Source organism: Drosophila nasuta, chromosome 2R (assembly GCF_023558535.2).
Source record: "Drosophila nasuta strain 15112-1781.00 chromosome 2R, ASM2355853v1, whole genome shotgun sequence".
Lineage (NCBI taxonomy): Eukaryota > Metazoa > Arthropoda > Insecta > Diptera > Drosophilidae > Drosophila > Drosophila nasuta.
In genome coordinates this window covers 17,244,950-17,272,320 of record NC_083456.1, presented here as the reverse complement: position 1 = coordinate 17,272,320, position 27,371 = coordinate 17,244,950, and the positions used below count along the sequence as shown (strand labels likewise).

The following is a 27,371-nucleotide window of genomic DNA, read 5'->3' as shown; positions in this document are numbered from 1 at the left end:
AATTAGACAAAGTTTTGTATCACAACCGCCCTTTTCGAGGGGCGCGACTTACCGCCTTGGGCAGTTTACGGAATTCTTTAAGATAGCTCTCCACGCCCTCAGTTAGGAAATTGGGATCCAAATCGACCCATAAAGTCTTGGCCCAGATTTCGCGACCATTCTTTTGAGATCTGTACAGTTTATAGATCTGCAAAGAAAATTAGTTGAGCTATATGTTTCGCATAACTGTGCAGATTAATGGGTTACTTGCTGCAATCCTTCGTATTCGGTTTGAATACGTCCAAACTCATGGTAATCAACCATTGGCATATCAAAGAGTCGCTCAGCGTTGGCCAGCTCTTGGCGTCTTAGTTCTCGCTCCTCAATTTTATGACCATACGGATCCATTAGGCGAACACCACGCTCAAGTTCCGGACCAACAGAGCCCGGTCCATTCTCATCATAGTCCTTGATGAAATCCTCAAGCTGTGCGAAGAATGCAGACGAGAGAAAATAAAGTTAGTGCAGTGTACTCGTAAAGTGGCAGCATTTGATTGTTGCGCTTTGTGTAGGGACGAGAGCACTGTTTGCCACGCCCTCTTCATGCTTTAATTCAAATAATAAACACTTCAAGTTAATTGATTTTACGCTGACGACGCCGTTGCCGTTGCCGCTAACAATTGACAATAATGGTTGAGCGCGCGGAAAAATCCAATTAAAATGCCATTGAAAGGAAATAATAATAGAGGGAAACAAAACAGAATTGCAGAAAACGCAAAATTGCGGAAATGCAGCGCACAACAGCTAGAACGGAACATGGTAATGGTTAGTACTATCCAACGCGTTGCATTCTCCTACTTAATCGTTATCGGCATTGGCATTGGCATCAACATCAGCATCGGCTCAACAACTTACATCATCCCAGAACACTTCTATTTCGCCGGAAGTCATCTCGGCAAATTTTTGCTTAATTGGCTGCAGTTTCTCCGATCGATACAGAGCCGATAGAAACAGTCTCTTCCAACGCTTCTCTAGGTGATGGGCCATCAGCATATCCTCGTATGAGAACTGCGAAAAAGAAAACAAAGAAGAAAGAAATGAAAATAAAACGCATTGACATAAAAATTAAGCAATGTCCTTCAATTATTGCTGAGTGCAAATAATAATCATGAATAGTGCCGAATTCCACTAACGAGCAGTCGAGTGCCAGTCTTCCTGCGCAAAATGAAAAGAAGAACCAAAAAGTGTAGCACCGCTTTCAGGGCCGCCGCCACAATTGGTCGTCGTTGCATAAATTTTCATGTTGCCTTTGCAGCTATATTGCGTTGTGTGTACGAATGTGTGCATTCATTCATTAATTTATATAAAATGCAAGTTAATTCCGTTTGTCTGGCCAGACTGGGCTGGCTGCCTGGCTAGAGGAGGCTAAACGCCGCAGCCACAAACGAAATCCCATCAATAAATGAACGTATCCAAAAAATGCTGAGCACAAAGCCAGCAACACATACACACACATCCAGCTCACCGGGTGGCCAAAAAACAGAGAAGCGTCCTCGGCTGTCGGTGAATTTATGTAACCATTTCGTGTGTGTGTCCCTCTGCTCGCTCGAAATGCGGAAAGCCATTTTCAAATGACGCTCACTGGCCACCAAATATGCATATGTAAACAGTGCGGAGCTGCAGACCGCGACGGCTTTAAGGATTCTTTTTATATCTTTTTTTTTTTATCTAAAACTGCTCATTTGAATACACAAACAACCGAATTGGAGAACTCGCAACTCGCCAAACTCGAACTTGAGCAACTCGCAGTTGTGAATTTCATTAAACCAGTGAATATGCTGTTGGTTAACACAAATTCCACCAACTGGAATAAGGGATTCATTCGTTTCGGAGTAAAGTTTAGAAAAGATCTGAACGTGGTCTAAGAGGATCTGCATAATTTACCCACAGAATAGAAGTGGATTGAGGAAAAATAGAGACTTGCAATTGCTTACCATAATTTGATGTTCGCTCAGCACTGTGAATGTCTCCTGCATTTCATGAATCTTCTGCTCATTTGTCAGTGTTGTCGATTGAATTGTGGCAATCGTTTGCATGACCAACTTAAAGTCCTCTAATTCACGTGTAGTCTTATTTAGATTTAAGCTCAACGTCTATTGCAAGAGAGAGAGAGAGAGAGAGAGTAAATAGTGCGATTGAACAGCGTTAAGTCTGTGGCAAACTCACTTTAATCTCACTACGCATCGACCTCATGTTGTCGTTGACATACCGCAACAGCTCCTCACCCAGTATGGTGCACCAATCCTTGGCATGTTGTATGATGCTCTGGAGCAATGGTCGCAAATTAATGCGCACACATCGGACAGTGTGGTACTGACGCATTTGTTCCAGGGTGGTCACAATACTCGAGTAAAATGTAAATTTCTCATCGATTTCGACCAGCGTCACTTGGCGCTCGACAAACTTCTGGCATATCACATCCTTCTCGTAGGCCCACAGATTGAAGTACTTGCGGAATCTAATTACAAACGGACGCAGCAATATCAGAACGTATGTCAACTGATTTGAATATATATAAAATACATATGTATGTATCATGCGTGTGTATTTTCACTCACTGGACAATAAAGCTCTTGGCTTCCAACACGATTTTTAAAGCCAAGTCGTGTATGTTAATGATGAGATTGACTACATCTTTAATATTAACCACGTCCTCGTAGAAAGTGTAATTATATTTCCATTGTGCACCTGCATCGATTAGTGGACAGTTAAGGCAAGTGCCGCTCATCCATCGGGTAAATAATTTAAGTCTGACAAAATATGAAAAAGTAGCATCAAAATGTCTTTATATTTTTAGGGCTTACCTTTTCACAAAATCCTTGGCTGCAGTAATAATGACGCTCTGTAGCTCATTGGTGGATGGTTCCAGCACAATTTCAGACATTAGTAGAACAGCGTTAACCTCAAACATTGGCTCATTTGATAACAGACGATTAATGTAGCACTTTAGATTCTCATAAGTCATGCTGCATAAAAAGTACTTGTAAATAACTATTTAAATTGTCTCTCACTAGTGATACCCACTCAATTATACACTTGAATGTCTCCTCTTCCCAGAACTCGTAGTAGTTACGCATCTTTTCAGATCTGCCAGTAAATGTGCCCAACACCAGACTCTCTAGTTTGATAAGCACTGGACCCAAGGAGTCATAGAGTTGCTTCATGCGAGCTGCTTTACGATTCCTTGAAGCTTCCAATAGTTCGAAATATCCTTGGCATTCATAGACACCTGTGCCACAGGCGAATTCCTCCTTTTTCTTCTTCTCATCATGCTCGTCGGCTGCCTGCACAATGGTTACCTTCTCTCCAGTGACAGATGTAAATGTATGTCCAGTTGAGGATTTTATGGAATCACTGACGGGTTTAGTTTGTTCCTCAGGAGCTTCTGCAGCAAGCGCTTCCTCTTTTTTCTTATTAGTCTCTTCGTCCAGATTGAATAAATTAAAGCGTCTGATTTGATCAATGCGATCGCGTAAATCGAGGCGTATGAAATTAATCTGCGACACAATCGAAGTCAATTTGCGCAATTGCGAATTGATTTGATCGCAAAATTTGCCAATATTAAATGATATCCATGTGTATCGTGCCACGCCCATTTGTATAAAAAGCTCCGTCTCGTAGATGTGTTCTCGTAAGAATACCACTTCAGACATGGATAAATTCCCAATGATTCCATTGTATCGACTAATGACTTCCGACAGCTTTTCATAGTCTTTGAATAGCAGCTCCTTTTTCATGATCGCTGTGCGCAGCACTGAGGGTAAAGTGAAGCCCAAGTGCTCAAACAGTTGACCCTCGAACATACAATCGAAAACTTCACGGCTTAAATTGACCACGAAATTCGAGTCGTATTCGATGAGCACTTTCTCGCCAACAATTTCCTTCCATATTGGTAGCTTTTTTTGCGATGTGGCACGAACAAGCACTTGAAAAGAAAAATATGAAAATAACCAATTGAAAATAAATTTAAAATACTGGCAAGATCATGAAAAATAACTATTTCCGACATTATTAATTTACATTTAACGCAGCTAAGGAAAGAAAGAGGCTGCGAAATTTTAAAAAATATCGAAATCTTTATCGATAAATTTAGTGTTGTAAAACAAAGAAATTCATAGATGTTAGAATATTTTTTTAAAATAGGTTGGCAGCACAATTCAATTGCTCAAAATTGTGAAACACAGTCAAGTAAAAAATGTTAAAAGAGAGACTTGTGAAATTAGAGGCATAAACAAATTAAAACACACGTCAGTACTGACCGTGAGTTGGATTTTACTTAAATATTAATACAACCCATAATCTCAAAAACAGTATTCGTATCAGAAAATGAAAGAGTCGTTGAAGAGTGAATTCCTCGAACGAAGTAAGATTTGTTTGCAATTTTTAAGACATACTCACATTCACAAATTTGTGTACATTCACGATCTTTTAAAGTTATATCCTTAGCTTTCTTTTCCTTAATGGCATGCAAAAATGCCACAGCCTTATTCAGTTGCTGATTCGCATGTCGCGTCTTGCCAACCATCCACATTATCATTGCCGTCAATACAGTGAATCTGTTAATTTTACACAGAAATCCCATATGACTGCCTTCAACGGCTTGTTGGGAAGTATTATCCTCCTCTTCGGCAAAACTCGCTTGTGGACTCAAATTAAAGTCCGATGACATATCGGTCATGCTTAATATACCGCTGGTTCCAAACTGAGAAGTATTCGCTACAATTGAAGCGCCATGGCTCTTGGTTCTATGTGTTTGGCTGGCATCTGATATGTAGGTCACTAGTTGAGAAATTGCAGTTTTATTAGTTTGCTACTAATCAACGAAAAATAAGGAGAAAGTAATCTTACTCGTTTCATCGTTGCAAATCTGTATGTTTAGTATGTTTGAGCGATTTGTGTGGTTTACCATGAACGTGGCGTTCTGCATGTATTTCTCAAAGAGCATTTTTTCAAACTGAAACAAAACTGTCATCAACTCAAAGTATTGTTTAAATGCGCTACGCTTCAGAAAGCTATTCGCCATTGCCGGATCATTCTCGAGACTCTTGAATGCCATCACCGAATTCTTTAGTTTTCTACCCAACGAACGCACCCAGCAAACTGCGCTTATTTTGGCTGGCTGCAATTTTGGCATTGGTGGCGTTTTTTTATGACTCTGTAAATAAATTCCACAACCCGAATTAATTTTAATTATAGTAGTTAAATTAAGTACGAACTCACTGTGAACACAGCTTCCACATTGTTAATTTCGCTAATGAAGAATCGCAGTAAATTCTCGTGTTTAGTGGAAACAAACTCTTGCAAAGATTTTCTGGTATCAATTGTATTCGCATTCGTTAGCAATTTGATGCCTTTATCCGCCGAGAGCAGTGAGTTGATGCTCTGATCGATAACTGTTTTGGCTTCCATTTCCAGTACCTCGAGGCGTTTGTTGAACTGTTCCAGCGAGTACTCCCAATTCTCCCAATTGCTTGGCTCAAACATATCATAGTCCACGGTGCGTATGAGATCGTCTAGCAAGCGATAAATCTTTCGCATTAGATTATCGACAATGGCTGGATCGGTAATCAGTGCTTTTAGGTTGCGTCCAAAGAGGTTCTCATATTGTATAAAGACTCGACCCACATAGGCGATATCTACAGCCACACGATATATATGATTCACTTCGTTGAAGAGCTTAACGCTATCGAATTCCCAACGTGATCCAGCGCCAGATTCTTCAATATGCTGGCGACTTATCTTATAAGCCTGTTTCCAGCAGCGCAATAAGTTAGCACAGTTGTTGGCTGTTTCGTAGGTGTAAGTGGCAGAGTATCTAAGATACATCACAATCAGTATTTATAAATTATTATCTATTTCTCTACGAACCGAAAAATGTTGTCAAAGTTGATAATTTTCTTGACCTTCTGTACAAAAACATTCGAGATCTCACAGAGTAGCACCTGCATTTCGGGGTCTCGACAATAGTAGCTGGACATGGTCCAGATGTGACGCAATCCTACCATCACATTGGGAATTTGCAGTACTGACATCTTAAAGCTGTCATAGTTGCGTATTTTCTATAATAAAATGTGTTATAGATTAAGTGTAGTTTTGGGTAACTTCAACTTACCTCCAAATAGTCTTTAATAGTGCCCAAATAATCAGAGTTTTCTTTTGCCAACTTGAAACGTTCTTCTGTTAGATTTAACACGCGGTTCCACTCCGTCAGCACTTTTGATTCCATGCTTGTCAAGCGACTTAGTACCGTCATCACAAACTCGGTTTTAAGTTGCTCGAGAGTACCATAAAGATCAATTTCCATTTTATGCCAATAGCGATACTCAGCCATTGGGGTGAATTCATCCAACTTGCTGTCCTTTAATGTTTTCATTGTTTTCAACAAATACTTAATCCAACCATCGACTACGTCTTCCAGCTGTACTTGAGTGTATGTGGGAATCAAATCAATTCTCTTGGGATCAAGTGGCACTCGAATAATGGCCTCTTCGAATTCAGTCTCCACCTGATCGGGCAGCACATATGAAGTGGGCAGATTGAAGGCCCAGACAATGTGATTGATGGTCCAAACTATTTCGCTATCAAACTCGTCCATTTCGTTAAGCAGACGACGTTGAATGGGCATAATTCGTGGTTGAGTTGCCTCCTCGGCGGCATGCTCAGCAGCCACTTTGGCCTTGGTCTCGTTGAGTAGCTTCTCCCAGCGCTCGGCGATGGTCAGCTTTTCGGGCTTTTGCTCGACTGTAAATCAGTTAAAGTGTCACCATGATTGCCATCGAAAAATGTTAAATAGCTTACCCTCCTCCTCGGATGACGATGCGATATCTATGACAACAGGCTGAGCAGCTTCTTCCTCTTCGTCTGCATCGGCTGGAGCTTCTTGGGATGCTGCCTGTTTGGCTGCCTGCATCTTCTTGGCTTGTGCCTCCATTGCCTTTTGCTTTCTTTCGTTGTTGAGAGGCGGATGACAAAAAAAAAAAAGGAAACAACAAATAAATAAACAAATGAACACAATTAAAGGCGCTCGACATGTAAAATTAACACAAAGCGTAATGAAAAGCAGCTGATAAGCGAAATGAGCAACAAATACCAATAAAGGACAACAAAGAGATGGACAAAAGGACTTCGGGACTCTGACGAAGGCATTTTTTAATGTACATGCCTACGAAACGAAAAAAAAAAAAATAAACAAAGTCAAAAGCGACAACAGCGTATACGGTTACGGGAACTGAGAGTGGAACTGGTCAAGCGGTATCCTTGGGCCAGCGCTGTGAAAGCTCCATTGCATGGCTGAGTGAGGATCTGGCAGGATGTGCCATAAATGTTGGCTTTCAAGCCAACAGCAAAGGGCCACAAGACAACGATGAAGAGGGCGACGCTGGCGCCGTTGATGGCAGCATGAAATCCGATTAAAAATAAAAATTCTTATCGGATGCGCTGTAATTTATGTGCGAAAAGGGTTATGCAGGATCCTCAAAAAAAGCAGCAGAAAAACAACAACAGAGAAACTGTAGCCGCGTCGATGGCAACCAGTGATAAACGCAAAACAAAGGGCAAACGAAAAATGTGCACAAAAAAAAGGGAGAGGAAAAAATGAAAGAAAAAAGAAAACATGGGAAAATAAAAAGCCAGCGCTCACAGTCGGAGCACATTCAGCGAACACTTCAGTCAGCATAAAACCAATAAAGCGCGGGTACAACACCCCCCAAAACTCTTACTCCCGATTTGCTCACTACTCCATACCCATTCTCAGTTCCTCAATGCCCAATGTGTGAAACAGACCGACTCCCACACGCCCTAACCAGCCCCCTTCCTCCGTCCCATCGACAAAGCGAAGCAAACGCTGCGTTGCCTTTGTTAAAAGTTAAATACTTTTGTTGTTTAAGCGCTTTCAAACGAAATTCCGATGGTTTGGATAGCTCCAATAGACCCGGGGCCCGATTCCTTAGCCTCGCTCGAAATATCCTCGCCAGCATCACCAGCTCCGCCGCCGCCACCATCCTCCCGCTGCGCATTATTATTGTCCATTTGCTGAGTATCCGTGGTGTCCGGTTCGCGAAATTGAAATTGAAAGGCGCTTTTGTAAACCTGCAATAGAAATACCAATAGAAAATCAACAAAAATAATAACGAGATATCACATGTGTGTGTGTGTGTGTGTGTGAGAGAGATAGAAACTGTGTTTAAAGCGATCCGCAATGTGTTTCTGTGAAGGCATTCTAATTGATTTGGCGCGTTGATTTGCCAAAAACCGATTTCCAGACAAATTTCCAATTTATTTTCATGCAAAAAGCAAATATGGCAGTTTGGGGGCCAAAGCATGTTTCACCCACAGACCGCAAAATTTGCAAGCTGCCAAGTCTTATGGAGGGGAGCCAGCCTAATGGAAACCGCAGCACATTTTGAGGCTATGATGAAGCAATTTGCGTTCACGATGTCCGCCTGCTGCTTGAGGCGTTTCGAGAGGGCATGCAACCAACACAGTTTCTCTCTTTCTTTACTTCTCTCTCTCTCCATCCATTCGACCGCCTGTTGTGCGCTGAAGCGCAAAAATCTTTTGGCAGAGCGTCCATTTTGATAGATGACTGCCTTGTTTTAGGAATTAATTACAATTCGTCACATTTTGTTTTGCGGTTAAGAATGGACACAGGCATGAGAGACGGACGGTGCATGGCAAGGGCAACTCGATTGGACAACCAATGAACAGACGGGGCAACATGAATAGAAACTGAAGCCTCGTTTTTGAAACAATGGCGCCTTGAAGCCGTTGATTGATTGAATAACGTTTTATGGGGTGTGAAATGAGCGAAAGGGCGCAAATTTGAGTGATTCCATTTGCGGATTGTGTTGTGGCATTAAGTGCTCTACTCTGCTATAGATGAGCCGCTTTTACTATGCTATGTTGTCGAATGAGTGAAGCTTACCACGTTCAAAGTGTGTCGCAGCGAATCGATCAATGAGCCCCGCAGTGAGCCCAACAGAAATAGTAATGGCATTTCGGCGAAGCATTGCGAAACATCTTGAAACCAGGCTGTAAAAAAATTAACGAAATTAATGAGAAATTGCACACTTCAGTGCGCTATCACAATTGACAATATGTTGGCATTAGTTTAATGTTTATGACCGGTCACGATTCGGTAATAAACGAGCCAGATATTAAAGAGCCTTAATACATAAATATTGTTTCAGTCAAGTGTAGTTGCTGTTAATAGTTTTTGTTATGAAAACAATCTCTTGATAATAATCTGCTTACTTATCAGAACTACACCCTATGTATTTACTTACGAATTTCTCTTGCATTTTTGCGCAGAATATACACATATTTAATCTTGGGATCTAGATTGCTGGATGACATTTCGCCAAAGTGGCAGTGGAGAAGTGGAGTCTTGACATAGGCAGGAACAATTTTCTAAAGGAAAAACTCTTTTAATTAAATCGAATTGCTGATTTACTAAAGATTCTTCAACTTACCTTCACCTCAATGTACACAGGTGCGTAGCTCTTCTTTTTGGTCTTGCGACCTAGAGTAGTAATAGAGAGTTAGTGAGAAGAATGGGCGTGTCTGTTACTTAATTCGGTGAATGTGTTAACGGAATGCGACTACTGTGAACTTGTGATTGACGTGCGAAAGGCAGTTGCAGTTTTTTTGTGGCATTTGCATTGCCATTGTCTTGGGAGCTCTATGGCTCCATTTAAATGCAATGAACGGAATGAAACTTTGCTGTTATCTTTGTGCCCGAATAAAGCAAATCAAATGAGTTGCATTCACGACTCGACAGCGAGAGAAGGCAGGCTCGCTGTCCTGTGGCGTGAATTCAAATTAAAAGTTGCAAAATAAATGAATATTAGGCAGGCGAACCGAAATGAGGCTCTTAAATATTTATGATGTGATGTGGGTAGCGCGAATCAAAAGGAAGGACTAAGATTTCCGTTTGATATTAACTTGGACGGCCAACAAATTTATGCGGTGCATTCGAGTGTAGACGCAGCGGGGAAAAAGTGCAGAGCGACAAAACTTTCCAAATTAAAAACGGCGTTAGAGAACAAAAGGAAATCGCAGCAAAGAAATGAGTCATATTTACCGTTTTCCATATCAGAGCTGGCTGCACCAGAAATTAATGTATTTGACTGTCAGATAGATTAGTTGCATTTCCTTTTTGGGGAAAGAATTACTTACGTCTCGAGCGTGCCGAGCTTTTGCCGCTGCTCACTACGGTGGCCTCCTCCTCGCCTTCACCCTCGAATTCTGTTTCCAGATCAGTCTCTCCTGTAGGGCCATCACCACCTTCAATGTCCGCTTGCTCCGAGTCAGCTGTGGGTTCCGCATCCTGGCCGCCTTTCTTACGTCCCTTTCCCTTGGCTCCACCCTTGGCGCCCTTCTTCTTCTTGTCCTTTTTGTCTGGCAACGATTGACGCGGCACTTCCTCCAGCACTGTGATCTCCTCCTCGACGAGCATGTCGTAGAATGTGCGCCACACATACATGATGACGCGATCGAGATGAGCTTGTCGTTCATAGCGTTTGTTGAGGAAGTCATCGACTGCCTGCTGATTCTTGGCAATTAATGCGTTCACATGTTTGGGATCGAAGACGCCCAGCTGATTGGTAATTATGGTCTTGAGCCAGATAATGCGTGGCTCATCCTGGCTGCTGGAGCCTCCGGAGTAATCACTTGGTTGTGAGGCATTGGTCGACTTTGCCGATCCACTTTCTGTTAAACCTGACATTTAAGTTACCTGTTTGGCGCCTCTCAGAGGGCGCCAACTCTTTGACTTTGCTTCCCCGACTGTGTGTATATTTATTTGGTTGCAACTTGGGCGAGACGTCTGTGGATCAAACGTTGGATACCCAACTGGATAGCTGCTTACACCTGTTGTGATGGCTTTCTGTATCTGTTCTTGTTGTTCTTTCAATCAATTTCAGTTGCCCTTGTGCTTGTGTTCATCGTTTGCTTCCGCTCTTGTTTGTTGTGTGTGAGTGTGTGAGTGTGTGATGTGGGGTTTGTGTGTGTGAGAGTTGTGCGGGTCTGTTGACTCCCGGGCACTTGGCGTCTGCAAATCCTTTTGTGTAACCTGGGACAACGTCTGCAGACGCGGTGGATGCCAAACGTTGCAAGCCAAATATAAACGCTTTGAAATGTTGAAAGCGTTGCTCAATTTGTAGCAACGTTATATGAAAAATATTTCATTTCCTTTCATAATATTACCCGCTGAAGTTGCTTTGATTTCACGTTTAAAGTTCCCCAACTGATGTTTACTCTAGAACTGTTGTTGTTGCCGTCGATGCTTTTCGTTGTTATCGTTGTTGTTGATATTGCGGCGTTGCCTTGACTGTTGCCTTTGCTGTTGCTTTTGCTGTTGGCTAAGCAACCAACTCTGTTTAATATAATTCTGCCAGTCGCTTTTGCTCTTTTGCCACCTGTCAGCTGCACTTGCAAACATGCAACAGTAGTAAGAGAACAGTATGCGAGAGTCAGGCAGGCGAGAGTGTTTGCTTCCTTGGGGGGCGCTCGCGTTGCGTAAACAAAACACGCAGCATTGACTTAATGGCCATGCACATTAGCAACGTGCCATGCCTGGTTGCCAGGCGCGTTGCAACCTTCACCCCTTATCGCACTGCCTGCCATCAGATTCTTCTAGCAAGGGGTCAAGTGAATGCATCGAGCTGGTAAGTCGTCATTGGCTTAATAAACATTTAAATGCAGAAATAGAAATATTTACAAAGCAATAGCCAAGTGCATTTACTGCGTTTTACTATTCGAGAAAAAAAAAGTTACCCTCAAAGCATTATGAAGAAGTTTTCTTTGAGTGTGGAATCTGAAGTGTTTCATAATTAAATAGCAGTAACTCGCATATCGCAAAACGCCAGCTGTGCGAATTGCGAATAGAGATGTAGCCGTGTTGCAACTCAATCTTATGATGAGCCACGTCAAAGTGCAGAGATTCGCTGTCAAGTCATGGGGAACGTGACCCGCACTCAGCTCTAATTCCAAAGCATCGACTGCAGAGAGTGCAATCGCGGTCTGTTTGCATTCAATCAAAGTTGGCCGACCGCGCTTAGATAAGCCAAGAAATGCTGCATAGTATAGGAGAGTATGCAAGTATTTTCTATTTCATATAGAGTTAGCGATTGAGTTGGCAAACTAATTTAAAGTAGTTGCAATTTTAAATTGGATTCGAATTTACTTTGATTAATTCAAGAAAGACACATGAGCTGCCAATAAGAGAATTGCCAGTGAAATTGAGTTGCTTAGGTAACGGTTGCCTGCCAATAACTCACAAAGTGTAACTTGTTGTTGACATTACCTTTAGGAGATGAGCTTTGCCTTGATCTATTCCAGCCGTCAGCGGAACTGAACAGCACAGTACAGAACGGAACGGCAACACAGATAGAACCGCAGAGTTTAATACTAATTGAAATGAATGAATGTTTTGTCATCGCCGGTTTGCTGCTCGATGCTGTTGCCTGAAGTGCCAAAGGCAATGTGAGCATCATTAAAATGCATGGCTCAAACTGTGCGTATACTCAATATAGATTGTTCAAACGGAACGAACCGACGGTAGACGGTTAGATGGCAATGGCAATGCCGATGCTAGGTTTACGTTGTGGCTGTAATTTTTATGCGTCATGTTTTTATTTGTATTTATTATTGCTCTGCTTCTTTGGTTGCCTTTGCACCCAAAACGTACAATTTGTTTTGCAGGTGAAGCGCTTCACGCAGCACGCGAAATGAGAATTTATTGACTTCTCTGTCTGTCCGTCAGTCTCAACAGTCTGTGTCTGTTTTTGTGTATCTATGTGTGTCTATTTGCCTCTTTTATAAGTGTCTCTGAGTCTCCTTCCGCTTGCGTCTAGCATCTGCAGCACATGAGTTTGATAAACACATTTCGCTGCTTCGGGACTCTGTTACTTGGAGGTTCCTTCTGCTCTGTTTGCTTTTGCGCTTAATAACTTTTGCTTCAGCGTTGCCAATCATTACACCGACACACCGTACCCGTAAATATTGTACGTATGAATGCGTGTGTGTGTGTCAGTTCTTTGCTGGAGGCATTACGTATACGTAATTCTTAATTGCAACTGCAAAGAGACTGTATAACACACATATCATATGCCATTAACATCATAAACAGACGCTAAATATCTATATCTTGACTTAAGATTAAATATTCGAATAATATTATTAATTTAATCGATATTAGATTTCAATATGCCTAAGCCTGAGGTGCTCTCATAAAATTCAAAGCTGTCTTTAATATTATTAGTCATCGATAAAGTTTTAGTATTTAAGAACTACTTTCAAATTCTTATGTCAGATGCTAAAACAACGTCAAAATGGAGACCTCCCAAAAATGCCCGAAAAATGTGCAGAGCAAGACTGTGAGGTGGAAGTTGAATTTTGGTTGGGGAATCGTTTTCGGTTTAATTAGCAAATGATTGCAGACACCAATGAATGAACGGCCTTTCACACATGTGGCGCAGCACAAGCTGCTTATCGGGCTGCTAGGCGGACTGCAGGTGCTCTCTACCTCTTTATCCTCTTCTTCTTCTATGCTGTGCTGTAGAGTGCTTGCATATCCGTTTCCGCAATGCAGAAACTTTCACAACCTTGCCAAGCATCGAATTGCAAAACCGGCACAGTGTCTTTGTTTTCGATGCCATAAAATTTTAGTCGACATCTCGAAATGCTGCACACAGCACACATTCAGGACGAGTAAATGAATTTTGATCCAGTCCGGTTGCCGGGTGCAGCTTTAATAAATCCTTGCATACATCCTGCGACGTTGCCGGGCTGCCCTTGAATTGAGAGCGAGAGCTCATATGGATGGAGAGTTGGACGGGGCAAAATGTGTCCATTAGTGTGCTCAGATTTTCCCGTCTTATCTGTCTGCAGCTGCAGCTGTTTGTGTGTGTGTCCATTAATAAGCATAGTCTACTTTGAGGCGACGCCTGCAATGCTCAATTGCAACTGGGCAAATGGAAATAGGAATGGGAATGGGAATGTGGACGGAAACCACAACGATTGCAATGCAATTCCATTGCTTTAAGGGAAGCAGCTCACATGGGTATATGGTAATACCACTACGGCTACGGCATCTGTCAGAGATTGTGCGTTTTGCGGTTGGGTAATGAGCAGACGCCCGATAGAAGTAAGGCGGGAATCATGCGAAACCATGCGATGCCGATAACGAAAACGTTACCAAAAAACCGAACACAGCTCTGAACTCTGTGATGGGATGGCTAGTGAACCCTTTGATCAAACCGATTGCCCAATGCAGCATTTTTGAACTAATAAAGCGCCCTAAAACGTACAGGCATCGGCACCACACACACACCCTATTGCACTATCCAGCACAATGTTTGTCTTTCCCAAATTAAAATCCGTCCGATAACTGCAAATACCAGGATTTATCCACAAAATTTGAATTGGCAATTGACATGCTCGCATTGATGACTTCGATTTTTCTGTGCTAAGGAATATAATGAAGATATCTGAAAATGTAATTGATTACTGAGAATCGATTCTGATCACATTTTGTTGCATAGTGTTTCGAGAGCTACTGACCTCGCTGCTTGTCCACAAAGCTAGTAACAAGTTCTGTGCCTTTTTCCACATTAGCAATGCCGTTTAGAACTTTTTCTAATTAACGGCGCAATGATTGCTCGACTATTTTCATTCGTTTTACATGCACACCAATAAACACACCCCTCACCCACACACACATAAACACTTTGTGGCAATTTTACTTAAAAGTCAAAGTTCGCTGCAACAATATTATGCAAAAAGCCAGAAAAAAAACGACGGCTTCATCGTCAACTTTTCGCAGGAGTCAAAAACTTTCTTCTGACTGCCTCAAGTTTTATCATATTTTTGCACCAGCAAATCTCAGCCAAAAAGATTCTCCGTCGCTCAGTTTCAGTTCAATTTGCATACGCACTCTGAGCATTATTTTTATTTACCTGATTCAGCGTTGATTTATGATTTTATCGTGGCACAAAAAAAAAACACAGAGGAGCAGAAACGCACAGCGCAAAAGGGAGAAAACTCAAATTGAAATGCAAACGTGGCCAGTGGATGGTTGGACCATCCAACCAAACCATCCAAACCAATAGAACCAAGGTAGGATTGGGGGCATGATTCTGCTTGTGTATGCCACAGTGTTTGCCATAATTCAAAGCTGAAGCTTTGTTGCTTACCAATTGCCAACGCGTCACGTGTTTTCATTTGGCTCCCAATCTCTCTCGATCTCTCTTTCTCTTTCTATGCGATGTGCTTGCGTCGAGTTGTCACGTTGCCGTTAAAGCAAATCGCTGGCAATATCATTGGCTCATAAATAAAGTCGCATGACGCTGTTGTTCTTGTTGATACTGTTACTGTTGCTGTTGCTGTTACTGCTCTGTTTTTCCTTTTCAGTATTCCTGATGAATGCGATGAATCCCTACATTGATTCACTTAGTGTTTTGAGGGGTGCAACAAAGCATCCAAAATTGTTTGTAAAGGTTGTTAACTCAGCTGAATGCAGGTTATGATGAAATCATAATATTTCTCTTGTGCAGATGGCTTGATTAATATTTGTGAATATTACTCAAAGGGTGTCAACACATACAGATAATTGAGATGATGAAATCTAATCTTAGGCGAAATGCACTCAAAAGTAACGAAGATAATTATAATTTACAATTTTCCTTAGGACTATTCAAAGGCATTGAAGTTAATGAGATTATCCGGTTAAATGAAATATTGTACTTACCTCAAATTGACTTAACAATAAGTCAAAATGCTTTCCATATAATTCATCATATTCAAGTTTTGACATATTTTATTAGATTTATTTAATGGGTGTTAAAACATCATTCAAATATCTATGCTTCAACGTTTTGAAAAGTATTTCTTTGCATGTAAATCATTTTGTGTGTTGTCTATTAATAATATTAGTTACGAATTAATTGATGTTGTGTGAGATTTTGTCTCTTGCTTGTTTCAAGACTGTTAATATTACAAATAAATCTTTAAATTATGAAAATTTAATTTAACCCATAGATATTTTAAGTGTCTGTAAAAATTAAATGAAAACGCAAAGCTGGTCTGTCTTAGGCCCATTCAGGAAATGTGGGGTTAATTATGCGCTATAGTATTTGTCTGACAGGCTGTCAGTCAACGTTGCCATCGGCTGCAGCAACTCGAGATCGCACCCCATGGGCCAGGGCCATGTTCTGGCTGATGGCAGCCGTCATGTGGTAGTTTCATTAAAATATGCAAGCAATTTCGCGGTATAAAAACACTCGAAATTATACAAAGGCAAGTGCGACGACGATGACGACGGCCACGCCCACTCCGCAAATGTCCGTCAACGCCCACACACACAGACACACTCACATGACTTTCAGGCGAATTTTTCATAATTTGCAACGTTGGGAAGAGTGAAATATTTTGCAATATTTAACAGGGCAAAGCGAGAGCCGCATTGACTGGCACTTGGCTGCATTGCCCAGTTGCTGCTGCAGCTGTCAGTCGTGGCCAGGATCGAGGAATAAACAGACAACGACAACAGACAGTCGGACACCGAACACATTGAGAGCGCATTTATTTGTCACTTATCACACGGCGAAGCCTCTGGCATTGCAGTTGCTGTTGCCGTTGCCGCTGGCTATGCCCGAGGGTAACTTTATAATTTCCATACGCACATACAACAAGCAACAGCAGCAGCAGATGAAAGGCTCCAAAAAGCCGTTGAAGAATTCAGCTTGATTGTCGGTGGCTCAACACAGTCGCATATTCGCATATACAAATATCCGACCGTTGTTGCTGCGGTTTTTGGCAACGACAACAGCAATGAACAACGGGGCAAGGACAACTTTTTTATTAATTACCTGAATGCGGCGCTTGTCGGTCATACGTATATGCGGCGTATGAGTAATATGCACAAGACACTTGCGTCCAACGATGTTTTCATTTAATTTTATGTTTCAATTTTCAAGCAATTAACGCATAAAACTCTTTTTTGCAAATGATAAAGATGCCCGTCGGCTTCAGTTGTTTAAAAATTATCAACAAAATTCGTTGTGTAATTCTCTGAGGCATCCCAGCGCAAACAATTTAAAGTGTAATGCATTTACGAGTTGAAGAAAGTTGCGCTTGAGTTTTTTTCTTGTTGAGATGGAGGAGGAGAAGAGCCTTTCGCCTTTTGTTTCTAATAAATGAAGTGAAAATGTTTTTAGCAAACAAATTTATGAGGCGTGCTATGCTCAAATTATGATAAAAGATTGAAGCGCACGTAAGTGTGTGTGTGTGTGTCTGTGTGAATGTATGTGAAGCTGTGTGTGTGTGTGTGTGTGGGTAAAGCAAATATGCGCAATTTCGTGTTTTGGCAGTTGAATAAAACGAAGCGCCGATCCAAAAGTGGCGCGTACTCAAATGTAAAATGTTTGTTTGCGGTTGGCGGCAGCAGCGGAGAGCAATAGCTGGGCTTTACTGGTCCGCCCCCCTCATTACCCCTTGGATGGCTTTGCTTGCGTGCAAACATCAATCACAGAGTGTCGGGTATGAACATGGGAATGGGCCAGAGAGACAGACCGGGTAACAAGTCAGTTTATACAAAGCATGAAATAAGTATGTACATTCCAACAATTTTCAAACTCAAAAGATGCGCAATGAATGTAGGCATGTGCCAATATATGTGAGTACTCTCTCTCTCTCTCTCTCTCTTACTCTCCTTCCTCTCTTTCATTGTATGTGTACAATCATAACTGCAGCACTGTGGAAAAATAAATATGGCGCCAAGTCACACACACACACACACACTCACAGTCGAACACTGAGTCACAGTCACATACCTCGCTAATTTCCGTCACGTTGAGCACACAAAGGAGCGGCAGGGCACGTGAGGCAGGCAAAGCCAACCAAAAATGTATGACTATATGTATGTATGTGTGGAAACATAAAACTTGCCACATTCCGCATTGCAAGACGAAGCAGCAGCAGGAGCAGCAAATATAAGTGAGGCGCAAAAGGCAACAACGGATTCGAATGTTCCTCAAACTGTGTTGCATGCGATTGGTTGCTACTCTCTTCTCTGTCCCTTCCTTCAGTCAGCTTTGCTCCTTAACGATTTTTCTTTTTTTCTGAAAATTATTTCCAGTGTTCGCTTCTTAAAATGTTGCTCTTCAATAATTCTTTTATTTTCTCCGCTAGTATAAATAGTCTTGTCTATACAAATTCTGATACATAAAACTACAATCAAAGGACTTAAAGCGTAGCAACTTGCAAGTAGTCAACAATTTAAATACGTATTTTACTACTTCAAACTCGGCTTAAATTTTTAATAACAGAAAAGTTTGATTGAAAAGAGATTTGCAGTTGCAATTATAGCTGAAAATAATTATAAAGTAAAGACATGAATATTAATTCCAGTACTTAAGCTGACCACAAAATAACTGTGTCAAGTGCCAATTGACTCTCTGAATATTTGATGTTGTTTGTTTCAATTTACTTAAAGTAGTTATTAAATATGTACAAGCATTTTGGAGCATTTCATTATATTTGGGCACACATCGTGATGATGCCTCGAAGGCTAAACTAAAGTTGAATTTCAATTTCAAACAAGAAAACCGCAAGACAAATGAAGTTAAGCGACCCCAAATAGAATTCAACACAAAATTTCCAAAATCATTGCTCAAAGCTGCCACAGACGTTGCGACTGTGTGTGAGGCATGTTAAACAATAAGTGGGTGGCAGTTTCACCAAGGTGGAGAGGGGTAAAAACAGAGTGAACCGAACGCACTTGTAGTTGTTGAAGCGTATCAAACGGGCGTGTAAGAGGGGTAAGTTCCAGTGACTTTTAGCCGCGATTTTCAACTTAATTAATTAAAAGCAAATTAAAAGTTTTAATCTATGCTCTGCAAATTGTTGCTACAAAAGGATTTTCAGTTAGCTCAAAACAACAGCTGAAGAGCCAAACGAGGTAGCTGGGGGAATAATGTGTCTACAACATTCTATGGGCATGAAGAAGAAGGCTCAGACTCAGCTGATGAACAAAAATAATAAACTGTAGCAAAACATTGAAAACTGGGTTTTGCTGTTGGCTGTGTTGCCTGATTTGAAAACAATCTTGGCGATGCCCTTGGCAACAACAGCGAGAGAGAAAACAACAGCAATTTGTAAAAGAGTTGTGTAAAAGGGTTGGCTGATTTCTCAGCTTGGCTGCTTAGTTTTTATAAGCCCGTGTAAGCAGATTTGATCTTAATACAATGCAAAATTAACAACAATTTTCAAAGCTAAACAGCGGCTGACACAACAAGCAAAGTCAATTTGTTAAGAGTACGATAATTGACACTGTGAAGTGAAAAGCTTCGTTTACCTGGAGTAGACAATGCTTTTGATTTCGTGAATATGCACGAGGGAGTTGCGATTGAAATGATTTGCACAAAGACAGAAATATAATTTGCATTAAAAAGTTAGCTTAAAAACGTTTTCTTTATTTGAGACAGATTAAAATAGTTTAAGAATGTTTTTTTTTTCAGACGGGCTATTTGACCAAAAAGCTTTAGCTTTTGTAATCAGAGAATTTCAGTTTAAAAATATATTCTTTATTTATTTAAAAAAGTTAGCATTTTATAATGAAAGAATTTCAGTTCAAAAATATGCTATTTATTAGATTCCCTTTTTGGGACACATTAAATAATAGTTTTAACAGTTTACCATTCGTTCTATGAGATTTTCAACTTTAAGTTTTTCAGTTGCTATAGTTCCATGCCAAATTACCAAGTGCTGCCTTCAAAGCGCATATTGATATGCAGCACACCCGATCACCGGCATCGAAATCAAAGTCTGCAGTGTGTGCACGTAGAGTCATCATCACATCTTCGAGCCAATCCTTGTTCCCGTCCTGCTTAACATCGTATTCGGAATTTATGGTCTGCTGTCATCGCTGTCGCTATGCGTTGCATTCATCACGTGGCCGTCAGTTGCATGTCCAAGGCGTCGTACTGCTGCTGGAGTGTCATAAAGCACGCTCATCAACAGTTTTGGCGCATCTCCGACAGCTAAAGGGGCTGTAAAGCGTTTACGCGAGTTGGCTACGCAGAGCCATCTCAGTTGCATACATACATAGTATATTTTTAGAAATGGTTTCTCTTACTAATTGCATAGCTTAGTGGAAAGAAATTTGTAAAATTTATAGGCTGTCTTGGCTGTTGTGGGCGTGGCCAGAAGCGTCTTGTTTTGCATTTACAAATTGAAAATATGCTAGCCAAAAGCCGACGCAGCCTGCCAAGTGACGACGACGACGACAATGGCGCCGCATTTAGTTGCAACATTTTATTGGTGACTTTTTGGCAAAGTTTGCCTCGATGTTGTTGTTGCATTCGATGTTGTCGTTGTCGTTGCCTGTTGTGCTGCGCTGCTGTACTGTCAGTGACTGCTGTACTCGTAAATGTCAGGCCATGCATTTGCATTTCAATTTCCATTACAATTTACAATTTGGAACGGCATCGCAACGACTGCCGCCCACCTAAAATGTCACGCCCCTCCTCAGCCCCCATTTGGTGTTGTTGGCCGCGATTAGCGCGCTATAAATCTACAAATGTTGCTGCATTTTAACAATGTTTTTAGATTCGCGAGTCCTGCCAGCCAATATACTGCTCAACTCCAGCAACAACAATCGTACTACATATACTGCTGTTGTTGTTAAATGCATGCAACGACCATAAACCAAATCATTCAACGCAGCCACGCCCCATTGAGAGCCGTAAAACAAACATAAACATTCCTAGTCCCAGATCAAAATACTCCCAAAAATATGCAACTCATTTTGCTTTTGCTCTCTCTCTCACTCTGCGGCGTATTTGCATTATTTGTAGCCCGATACGCATTTAATTATAAGCGCTACATTTTTGAATTCATCCAGGGATTGATATTAGGATTTGTGGCCCCCTAATTCCCCGAAGCGGATGGTGTTGTGTTGTAATCAATAATAGCAAAGCACCGCCAGCGCAGCATTAAAAACAACAACTCGACAGCTTAAACATACGCGCATGCATACATATTAAATTATGCTGCTTTTGGGCAAAAATATATTTGCAGTTTCTTTCGGTTTCGGTTGTTGTAAATTATAAAATTAATCGTTTATTTAAGAAATTTAGTCTTTTTATCCCTTTTTCGAGCACCCTTGAAAATCATCCAAACTTCACGCTTAACAAAAAATAGGAGACCAAGAGTGCGAAAAAAAGGGACAAATTTAAATGGTCAAGTAAAAGCACTTGAAATTTTTTCTCTGTTGCTGTTATCAAGGATTTTTCACTCGTTTGCTTAGTCCTTGCTCAAGAGCCTATTGCGTATACGCTCAGTTAGCCGTTGTTGTCAGCAGCGACCCGGGATAAGAATTTTTTCGCTGTGTCAGCAAAGTTCACAGACTTCACAGCGTGCCGTTTAGATGTGGCACATGTTCTTTAATCCCAGAGTGTGTGAGTGTGTGTCTGTGTGTGGCAACATTTTGCCTTTTCATTTCACGCACACGCGTACATCGAATGTGTGTGTGAGTGTATGTGTGTTGTTGCTGTGTCGCTCTCATCGAAATATGCGTACGTGGAAAACTTTAAGTAGCGCTATGAGAATGACTGTTATGGACCAGCGCATGGGATGTGGGAAATGGTTGGAAAAGTTGCCGCCGCTTTTTGCCTGCAACCAATGGATCGTAAATATAAGGTGCAGGTAAGCCATATGGGGTTGTGTGTTAGTGTGTCTATAACTGATGGCTGCGCTCCACCAGGACTGCACTCTCTGTGGCTGTGTGCAACTGCAGCGACTGTTTCGAATCTGGAGCACGGGCTGCGGCAACGGCAATGGCAGCTAATTAAGACAAACTAACATGCTGCGTTGTGCTCTGATCTGGTTCGTTCATTGGGGTCCCCTCGGCAGCAGTGTCCTTGGGCGCTGTGGGAGGCAAAGCTTCTCAAGGGCGACCCCTGTTTGTGAGTGAGTGTGAGAGCGTTTTGATATACGGCTTTGTTACAATCACAATGTGTTTACACGGAGCGCAACAGCAAGAGTCCCGTGTATGAGACCCGTGCGCCAAGTGCACTTAATTTGTTTGCTTAATTTACAAAACATGAGACGACGACGAAGGCGACGTTAGCATGGAGTTGGAGGTGGCCACAGGAGGTGGCAAATACTCTGACTGAGAGCAGATGCCTTAGCAACGACTTGCTGTGCGTTCGCTCTGTTCTGTTCTGTTCTGTTTCGCTCGTGTTAAGACTGCTTCCTGCATGTTTGTTTAGCACTTGCTGCCGCCTGCGTCAGCAGATGCCACTGCATGTTGAAGCACGTGTTGGCCCATGCCGACACTGGGCTATCTTTACTTTCAGTTGCTTGAGCTTCGGGCCCGGCTTATTGCCCAAATTATACCATGTACATAAATGGCCATAATACTCCTCGGCTGTGTGATATGACAGCTTGTTTGGTCTCCTGCACTTCTAGCTCTTGGCCAAGATATTATTCTGTGCTAATTGAGCGACTCGAGTGGATTTTGGTTAACCCCAGGCTTTAAATATTGCAAAACACATTTTCTATATTTAATTTTATTTTATTTCTTTATTTCATCATATAATTTTTGCCATTATCGTTATAATTTTGAGCTAAGTTCCTTACGCTGTTGGCGTGTTTTTTGTTTGTTTGTTTATTTGTTTGATGGCGTGCTTTGATTTTCTGAAATCTTTTGTTTTGGCATTTCTTACATGTCGTAAATTTATTTATAATTATGCATATTTTTTCTTTTTTATTTGTTATTAATATATATTCTTGTTTTGTTTTATTTTATTTTGTATTCATGTTCTCGTTCAAGTTTAAGTTTTCATTATAAATCTTTATTTATTACGTTTGTTTACCTGTAGTTAAGTTTGATTTTACATGTTTCTATTAGTTTTCATTTTCCATTTTAATGTGGCCTTGCAAGACTGCATTTTGTAATTTGATTTTATGTTTTGATTTACAACTGGGTTTTGCCTGCTTTTGATTCGATTCCTTCACTGTAACTCTAAGTATGTAAGTACATATATCTATTTGAGGTTTATGCGTAGTGCAGAGTTTAAAGCTTTCAAAACTCTGAAAATGTTTTATATAAATGCTTTATTTATCTCCTCATACTGTAGAAGAAGTTTCCACTGCGCATAAACCTCTGTATATTTAATCCTATTTATAGTTTATCCTGCTTTTAAATTATCTTTTGTAATGCCCGTATTATTATTCAACTAACATTTACTCACTAAATTCATTAGCTTTGAGTTATTTTAAACATTTGTGTTATCGTTTTATTCTTATAGCTTAATCGTACATTAAGTTTTAGTCTAAAAACAGAGGTCTTCTTATGCAGCTAACAAAGAGATTTCACAATTTCACAACAAACCAAAAAAGGCAAAACGACGTACCGCAAATAAACCACAATGCGAACAGCTTCAATTCAATTAAAATAACTTTACTCACATCAAAAATTATTCATTGGCTTTTATTGTTTGTGTACTATAAGTGTTACGAGTATGTCATAAGTGGGGGCTCTCATTCCAACATTAATTAATTGTTGTTTAATTTATTTAATGTGCGACATATTATAGCACGTAATTATTGTTGTTGTTGCCTTCGTCTTGTTTATGCTTTTGGGGTTTTGTTTTGATTTCGTTTTGTTTTTTTTTGTGTTGTGTGTGTATGTTTTTTTTTACAATTATTATTTACATAGCTTATGTTTCTAGGCTGCGGTCGTTGGAGGGTAGGGTGTACTTAGTATATAATTATTTTTTGACTTACGATAATTAATTGTTGTTATGTAAATTAGTTTGCAATTCGTTTTTTTTTTACTTTGCAAGTGCATGAGTTTGTTGATTTTAGTTTATTGATTTTCTCCATTTTTTTGTTTTTTTTTGTGTTTGCAATTTGTATTTTCCTTGCGGATTTTGACATCACTCCACGCGCATTGAGTATTTTTTTAATATTTATTTAAACACATTTATTTTTTGTATAGTTTCGACCTGATTTCTGTGTTCTGAGCGCAATTTATTTACCGTCGGGCTTACATAATCATTTTTTTGCATTCAGCATATAGCATTTTTTGTTTGTTGCAATTTGTAATAGGTTATTTAAAATAATTTTATTTTAATCATAATCTGAACAATTTTTTGTTTGTGTGTGTGTGGCGGCAAATATTAATTTGAAATACTCGACCATGGCCTCCTTGTTTGTTAAGCATACAATAACAACAGAAATGAAAAGGGTTACCCACAAGGACATGCCTTTTTTCCGCGTTCACAACGCAAACCACGCCAACGTTTTGAAAACATTTTTTTTTTATGTGTGTGTGTGCTTTTTTTTAATTTTTATTTGTAGTTTTCTCTTTTTTTTGCGTTCTTTTTGTTTTGCAATTTGCGTTTTTTATTATAATTTTGCTTGCCGCACATTTGTTCATTATTTGCATTTGTTATTTTTTTAATTACACTTTAAGGGCAGACCGCTTCGAGCTGATGTTGTTATTGTTGTTGTTGTTGTTGTTGCCTTTCACCCTGGCAATGACAGCAGTAGCAATGGCTGTGTATGTGTGTGTGTTTTCCCGACAACTCGACCATTGGCTTATGTGGCGCCTCCTGCTGTGTGTTGTCCTGGTCACAGCTGAGCTGCTGCCAGAGTGGCCACCGCCAGAACGAGCACTCCGACAGCACTACAACTGCACTGGGCGGCACCTGTAAGCGCTGAATTATCCGGATCGCCATTAGCATATCGCTTCGAGCCTTCTAGGCCCAGCAGATTGGGTGAAATTGTCGTCGGCGGCGCACTGCTCAGCCCGATGCGCTGTTGCACGTTCTTGTGGAACACATGCAGTATGGAGACCTCGCAGAGCAACAGTATACTGGTCTGATACTTGGGCATTGCCTGGAAGAAGCCCTGCAACACCTGGCTATGTGGATAGATTTCCAGCGAGGAGTATGTGGTCGAACCCTCAAATGCGTCCTGTGTGATGCGTTGCAGCGGCGTTTTGTATACCTGTCAGGGCGTGGCAAGGCGTAATGAGCACCTGGTGACCACACAAAATTTGCTACACTTTTACTTACCTTTCGTCCGTTGATGTACCATGTGATGTTCGCCGGCGGATACGATGGACCCACTGTGCACACTGCTTTGAAGTTGTCGTTGACGCCAATTACTTTCTTGTCCACTTGCATCGCTGGATCGTCTTTGGGCAGCTCAATCACTTGCATGTGCGAAGACCGAATGTCTGTGTGGAAGAGTGGCGCATCTTCTGACACCTCACACTGATAGCTGCCAGTTAGTTCCCGGGTGACTCCTTTCAGAGTCACAGACGTCGCATCCGAGTTGGCGAGCTGCAAAATGCAATCAGAAATTGCTTCAATTAAAAAACAAAACTCGGACTCAAGTCTCTGTTGTTTAATAGTGAATAAAAATTCACTTTGCGGTGGTTGAATGTTAGATGCTTGATTTAAGCATTTTATTTAACTTTTTGTTGTTAAGCAATTTATATTCTCGTGGAATAAAAGGAATTTTCGGTTTTATGTATTTTAAGAGACGGAATTTAGTGGCTCACAAGTGGAGAATTTCTATACTCGCTACCCATAGGAAAGAAGGGTATTTTAACTTTGTGCTTCCAGCAAATTTGTGTAATAGGCAGAAGAAGTCATCATTGAACCATAAAGTTTATATATTTTTGATTAGTGTCAACAGCCGAGACGATCTGAACCTCTGGATTGCAGAGATAATACGAGAAAGAGCTATAAAAATTTTCGAATCTATTAAAAAAAAAGTATATGACAAACAACGGCTGCTGCAGTCGAGTCTTAGTTGCTTTTATACTCTGAACGTAATAGTATATTCATATACTAAATATATCAATTGGTATATTTTAGATTTTATTTAAAATTTTTTTTAGGGATATTTTAAAAAGAATACAACACTATTTAATAGTGTATTCATATACAAAAAACATCATCAGGTAGTCTTTAGTATTTCTTCAGCATATTAAATTGTTAGATATATTTTTAAAACAATAACCCATTGTTTTTCACTTCTTAAAAATGGGTAGCGGGTATCTTAATGTCTACCACACTCGACGGTTCCCTTCTAGTAAAGGGAATGTAATTGTATAGAGCATGCAATATTCGCTGAAGCGTTCTGATTTGTTCAACCTCAATTTCTTTTCATTTTTTTTTTTTTTTTGGTTGTAGCTGTTTTGCATTTGTGCTGATAATTGGCAGCAAACGTTGGGCCACTCGAGCCAAACTCGAGCGCCGTATGCTGCTCGAAATCCACTTGAATACACCCCCACAACGAGAGAGGGGAGAAGAGAGAGTTGCGGCTGCAGTAGCCACGATTAACATGTGTGTTGTTTCGCTGTGTTGCGGATCTGAGGGCCTTGCATTTAAGTGCAGACAACCCTTTTATGCTTTGCATATGCCGCCCGACGCTGCAGTTGCTTTGTTCATTTGCATCCATACTAATCCGCTGTGCTGTGCTCTTGGCTCTTCTGTGCTCTGTTATTGGCACTGCCAGTTGCCAGATTGCCGGGTTGCCAATTGCCAGCTGCCAGTTGCCAGTTACCAGTTGTGCCTGCCGAGTGCGAAGCCAGTCAGCAAGCCTTGCTTTGCCATTGTATTGTATTGTGGCCCCGGGCACCCAACTGCTTTTTACGATTGTTTCAACACTTTAGCGAATGCTCTCCTAGCTTTCTATTTAGTTGCCGCGCTGCTGCTGCTGCTGCTCATGGCCCCGGCTCCGGCCATGTGTTGTGTTGTGCTTTTTTTCTTCTTTCTTTACAGTTTTTGTTAGTTCATTCGTAGATAATACTGTCGATAAGGGTGCAACATCCCACTCCACCCTACACAGCTACATTCACCTACGACTCGACTCTGGCATTGCCATTGAAAGAGCCACAGCTGATTTGGCGCTCGCGGCCCCTATTTGGCATATTGGTATTGGCTCTTGGGTCTGGGGCTATCGGTTCTGGATTCGGATTCTGCTCTGGCCTGAGCTCTCGCTTTTGCTCTCTCTCTATCTCTCTTTCTCCCTTGCGGGCTGTGGTTTTAGTGGCTTTTGGATTTGTCGACGTTGATCTCGTTACGCAATCGTAAAATGAAAACAAATGTGAAGCGTATTGATAACGTTTTCTATATGCATGTGCGTGTATGCGTGTGCGTATACGTATGCGTGTTGTGGTCTGTGAATGTGTGAGTATTTGTTTGCCACAATGTATGCGAAATGCCACAGAATGCAGCTTAGTATTGCAGCAGTTGAGCACAAGTTATGACTGCAACAAATTCGTTTAATACCAAACAGGGGGCGAAACT

At 41.0% G+C, this 27,371-nt stretch overlaps 3 protein-coding genes across 5 annotated transcripts in view; all 3 read right to left on the bottom strand.

Moving 5' to 3' along the window:
* The window catches only part of LOC132787250 (dynein axonemal heavy chain 10-like), a 28,576-nt gene extending 21,602 nt beyond the window's left edge, over nt 1–6,974 (bottom strand). The window contains exons 1-14 of the mRNA XM_060794182.1: nt 6,838–6,974; nt 6,152–6,780; nt 5,908–6,098; nt 5,260–5,854; nt 4,888–5,194; nt 4,438–4,818; nt 3,064–3,964; nt 2,844–3,005; nt 2,598–2,789; nt 2,206–2,497; nt 1,974–2,132; nt 895–1,047; nt 247–465; nt 53–187 (exon numbers count right to left, since the gene is read on the bottom strand). Coding sequence (XP_060650165.1) covers nt 53–187; nt 247–465; nt 895–1,047; nt 1,974–2,132; nt 2,206–2,497; nt 2,598–2,789; nt 2,844–3,005; nt 3,064–3,964; nt 4,438–4,818; nt 4,888–5,194; nt 5,260–5,854; nt 5,908–6,098; nt 6,152–6,780; nt 6,838–6,970 — 4,449 coding nt within the window. The 5' untranslated portion in view covers nt 6,971–6,974. The remainder of the gene's footprint in view (nt 1–52; nt 188–246; nt 466–894; nt 1,048–1,973; nt 2,133–2,205; nt 2,498–2,597; nt 2,790–2,843; nt 3,006–3,063; nt 3,965–4,437; nt 4,819–4,887; nt 5,195–5,259; nt 5,855–5,907; nt 6,099–6,151; nt 6,781–6,837) is intronic.
* On the bottom strand, nt 6,858–11,223 carry LOC132787251 (uncharacterized). Its single transcript, XM_060794183.1, has 6 exons — nt 10,216–11,223; nt 9,510–9,559; nt 9,324–9,447; nt 8,963–9,069; nt 7,912–8,127; nt 6,858–6,983 (listed from the first exon to the last, which is right to left on the bottom strand). The coding sequence occupies exons 1-5, from the start codon at nt 10,763–10,765 to the stop codon at nt 7,921–7,923; spliced, it is 1,038 nt and encodes a 345-aa protein (XP_060650166.1). The 5' UTR covers nt 10,766–11,223; the 3' UTR covers nt 6,858–6,983; nt 7,912–7,920.
* Nucleotides 11,224–22,745: 11,522 nt separating this feature from the next.
* The window catches only part of LOC132786385 (uncharacterized), a 65,779-nt gene continuing 61,153 nt past the window's right edge, over nt 22,746–27,371 (bottom strand). For all 3 annotated transcript variants that reach the window (XM_060792900.1, XM_060792899.1, XM_060792901.1), the window contains 2 exons: nt 25,125–25,394; nt 22,746–25,056 (listed from right to left, as the gene is read on the bottom strand). In XM_060792900.1, coding sequence (XP_060648883.1) covers nt 24,679–25,056; nt 25,125–25,394 — 648 coding nt within the window. In that variant the 3' untranslated portion in view covers nt 22,746–24,678. The remainder of the gene's footprint in view (nt 25,057–25,124; nt 25,395–27,371) is intronic.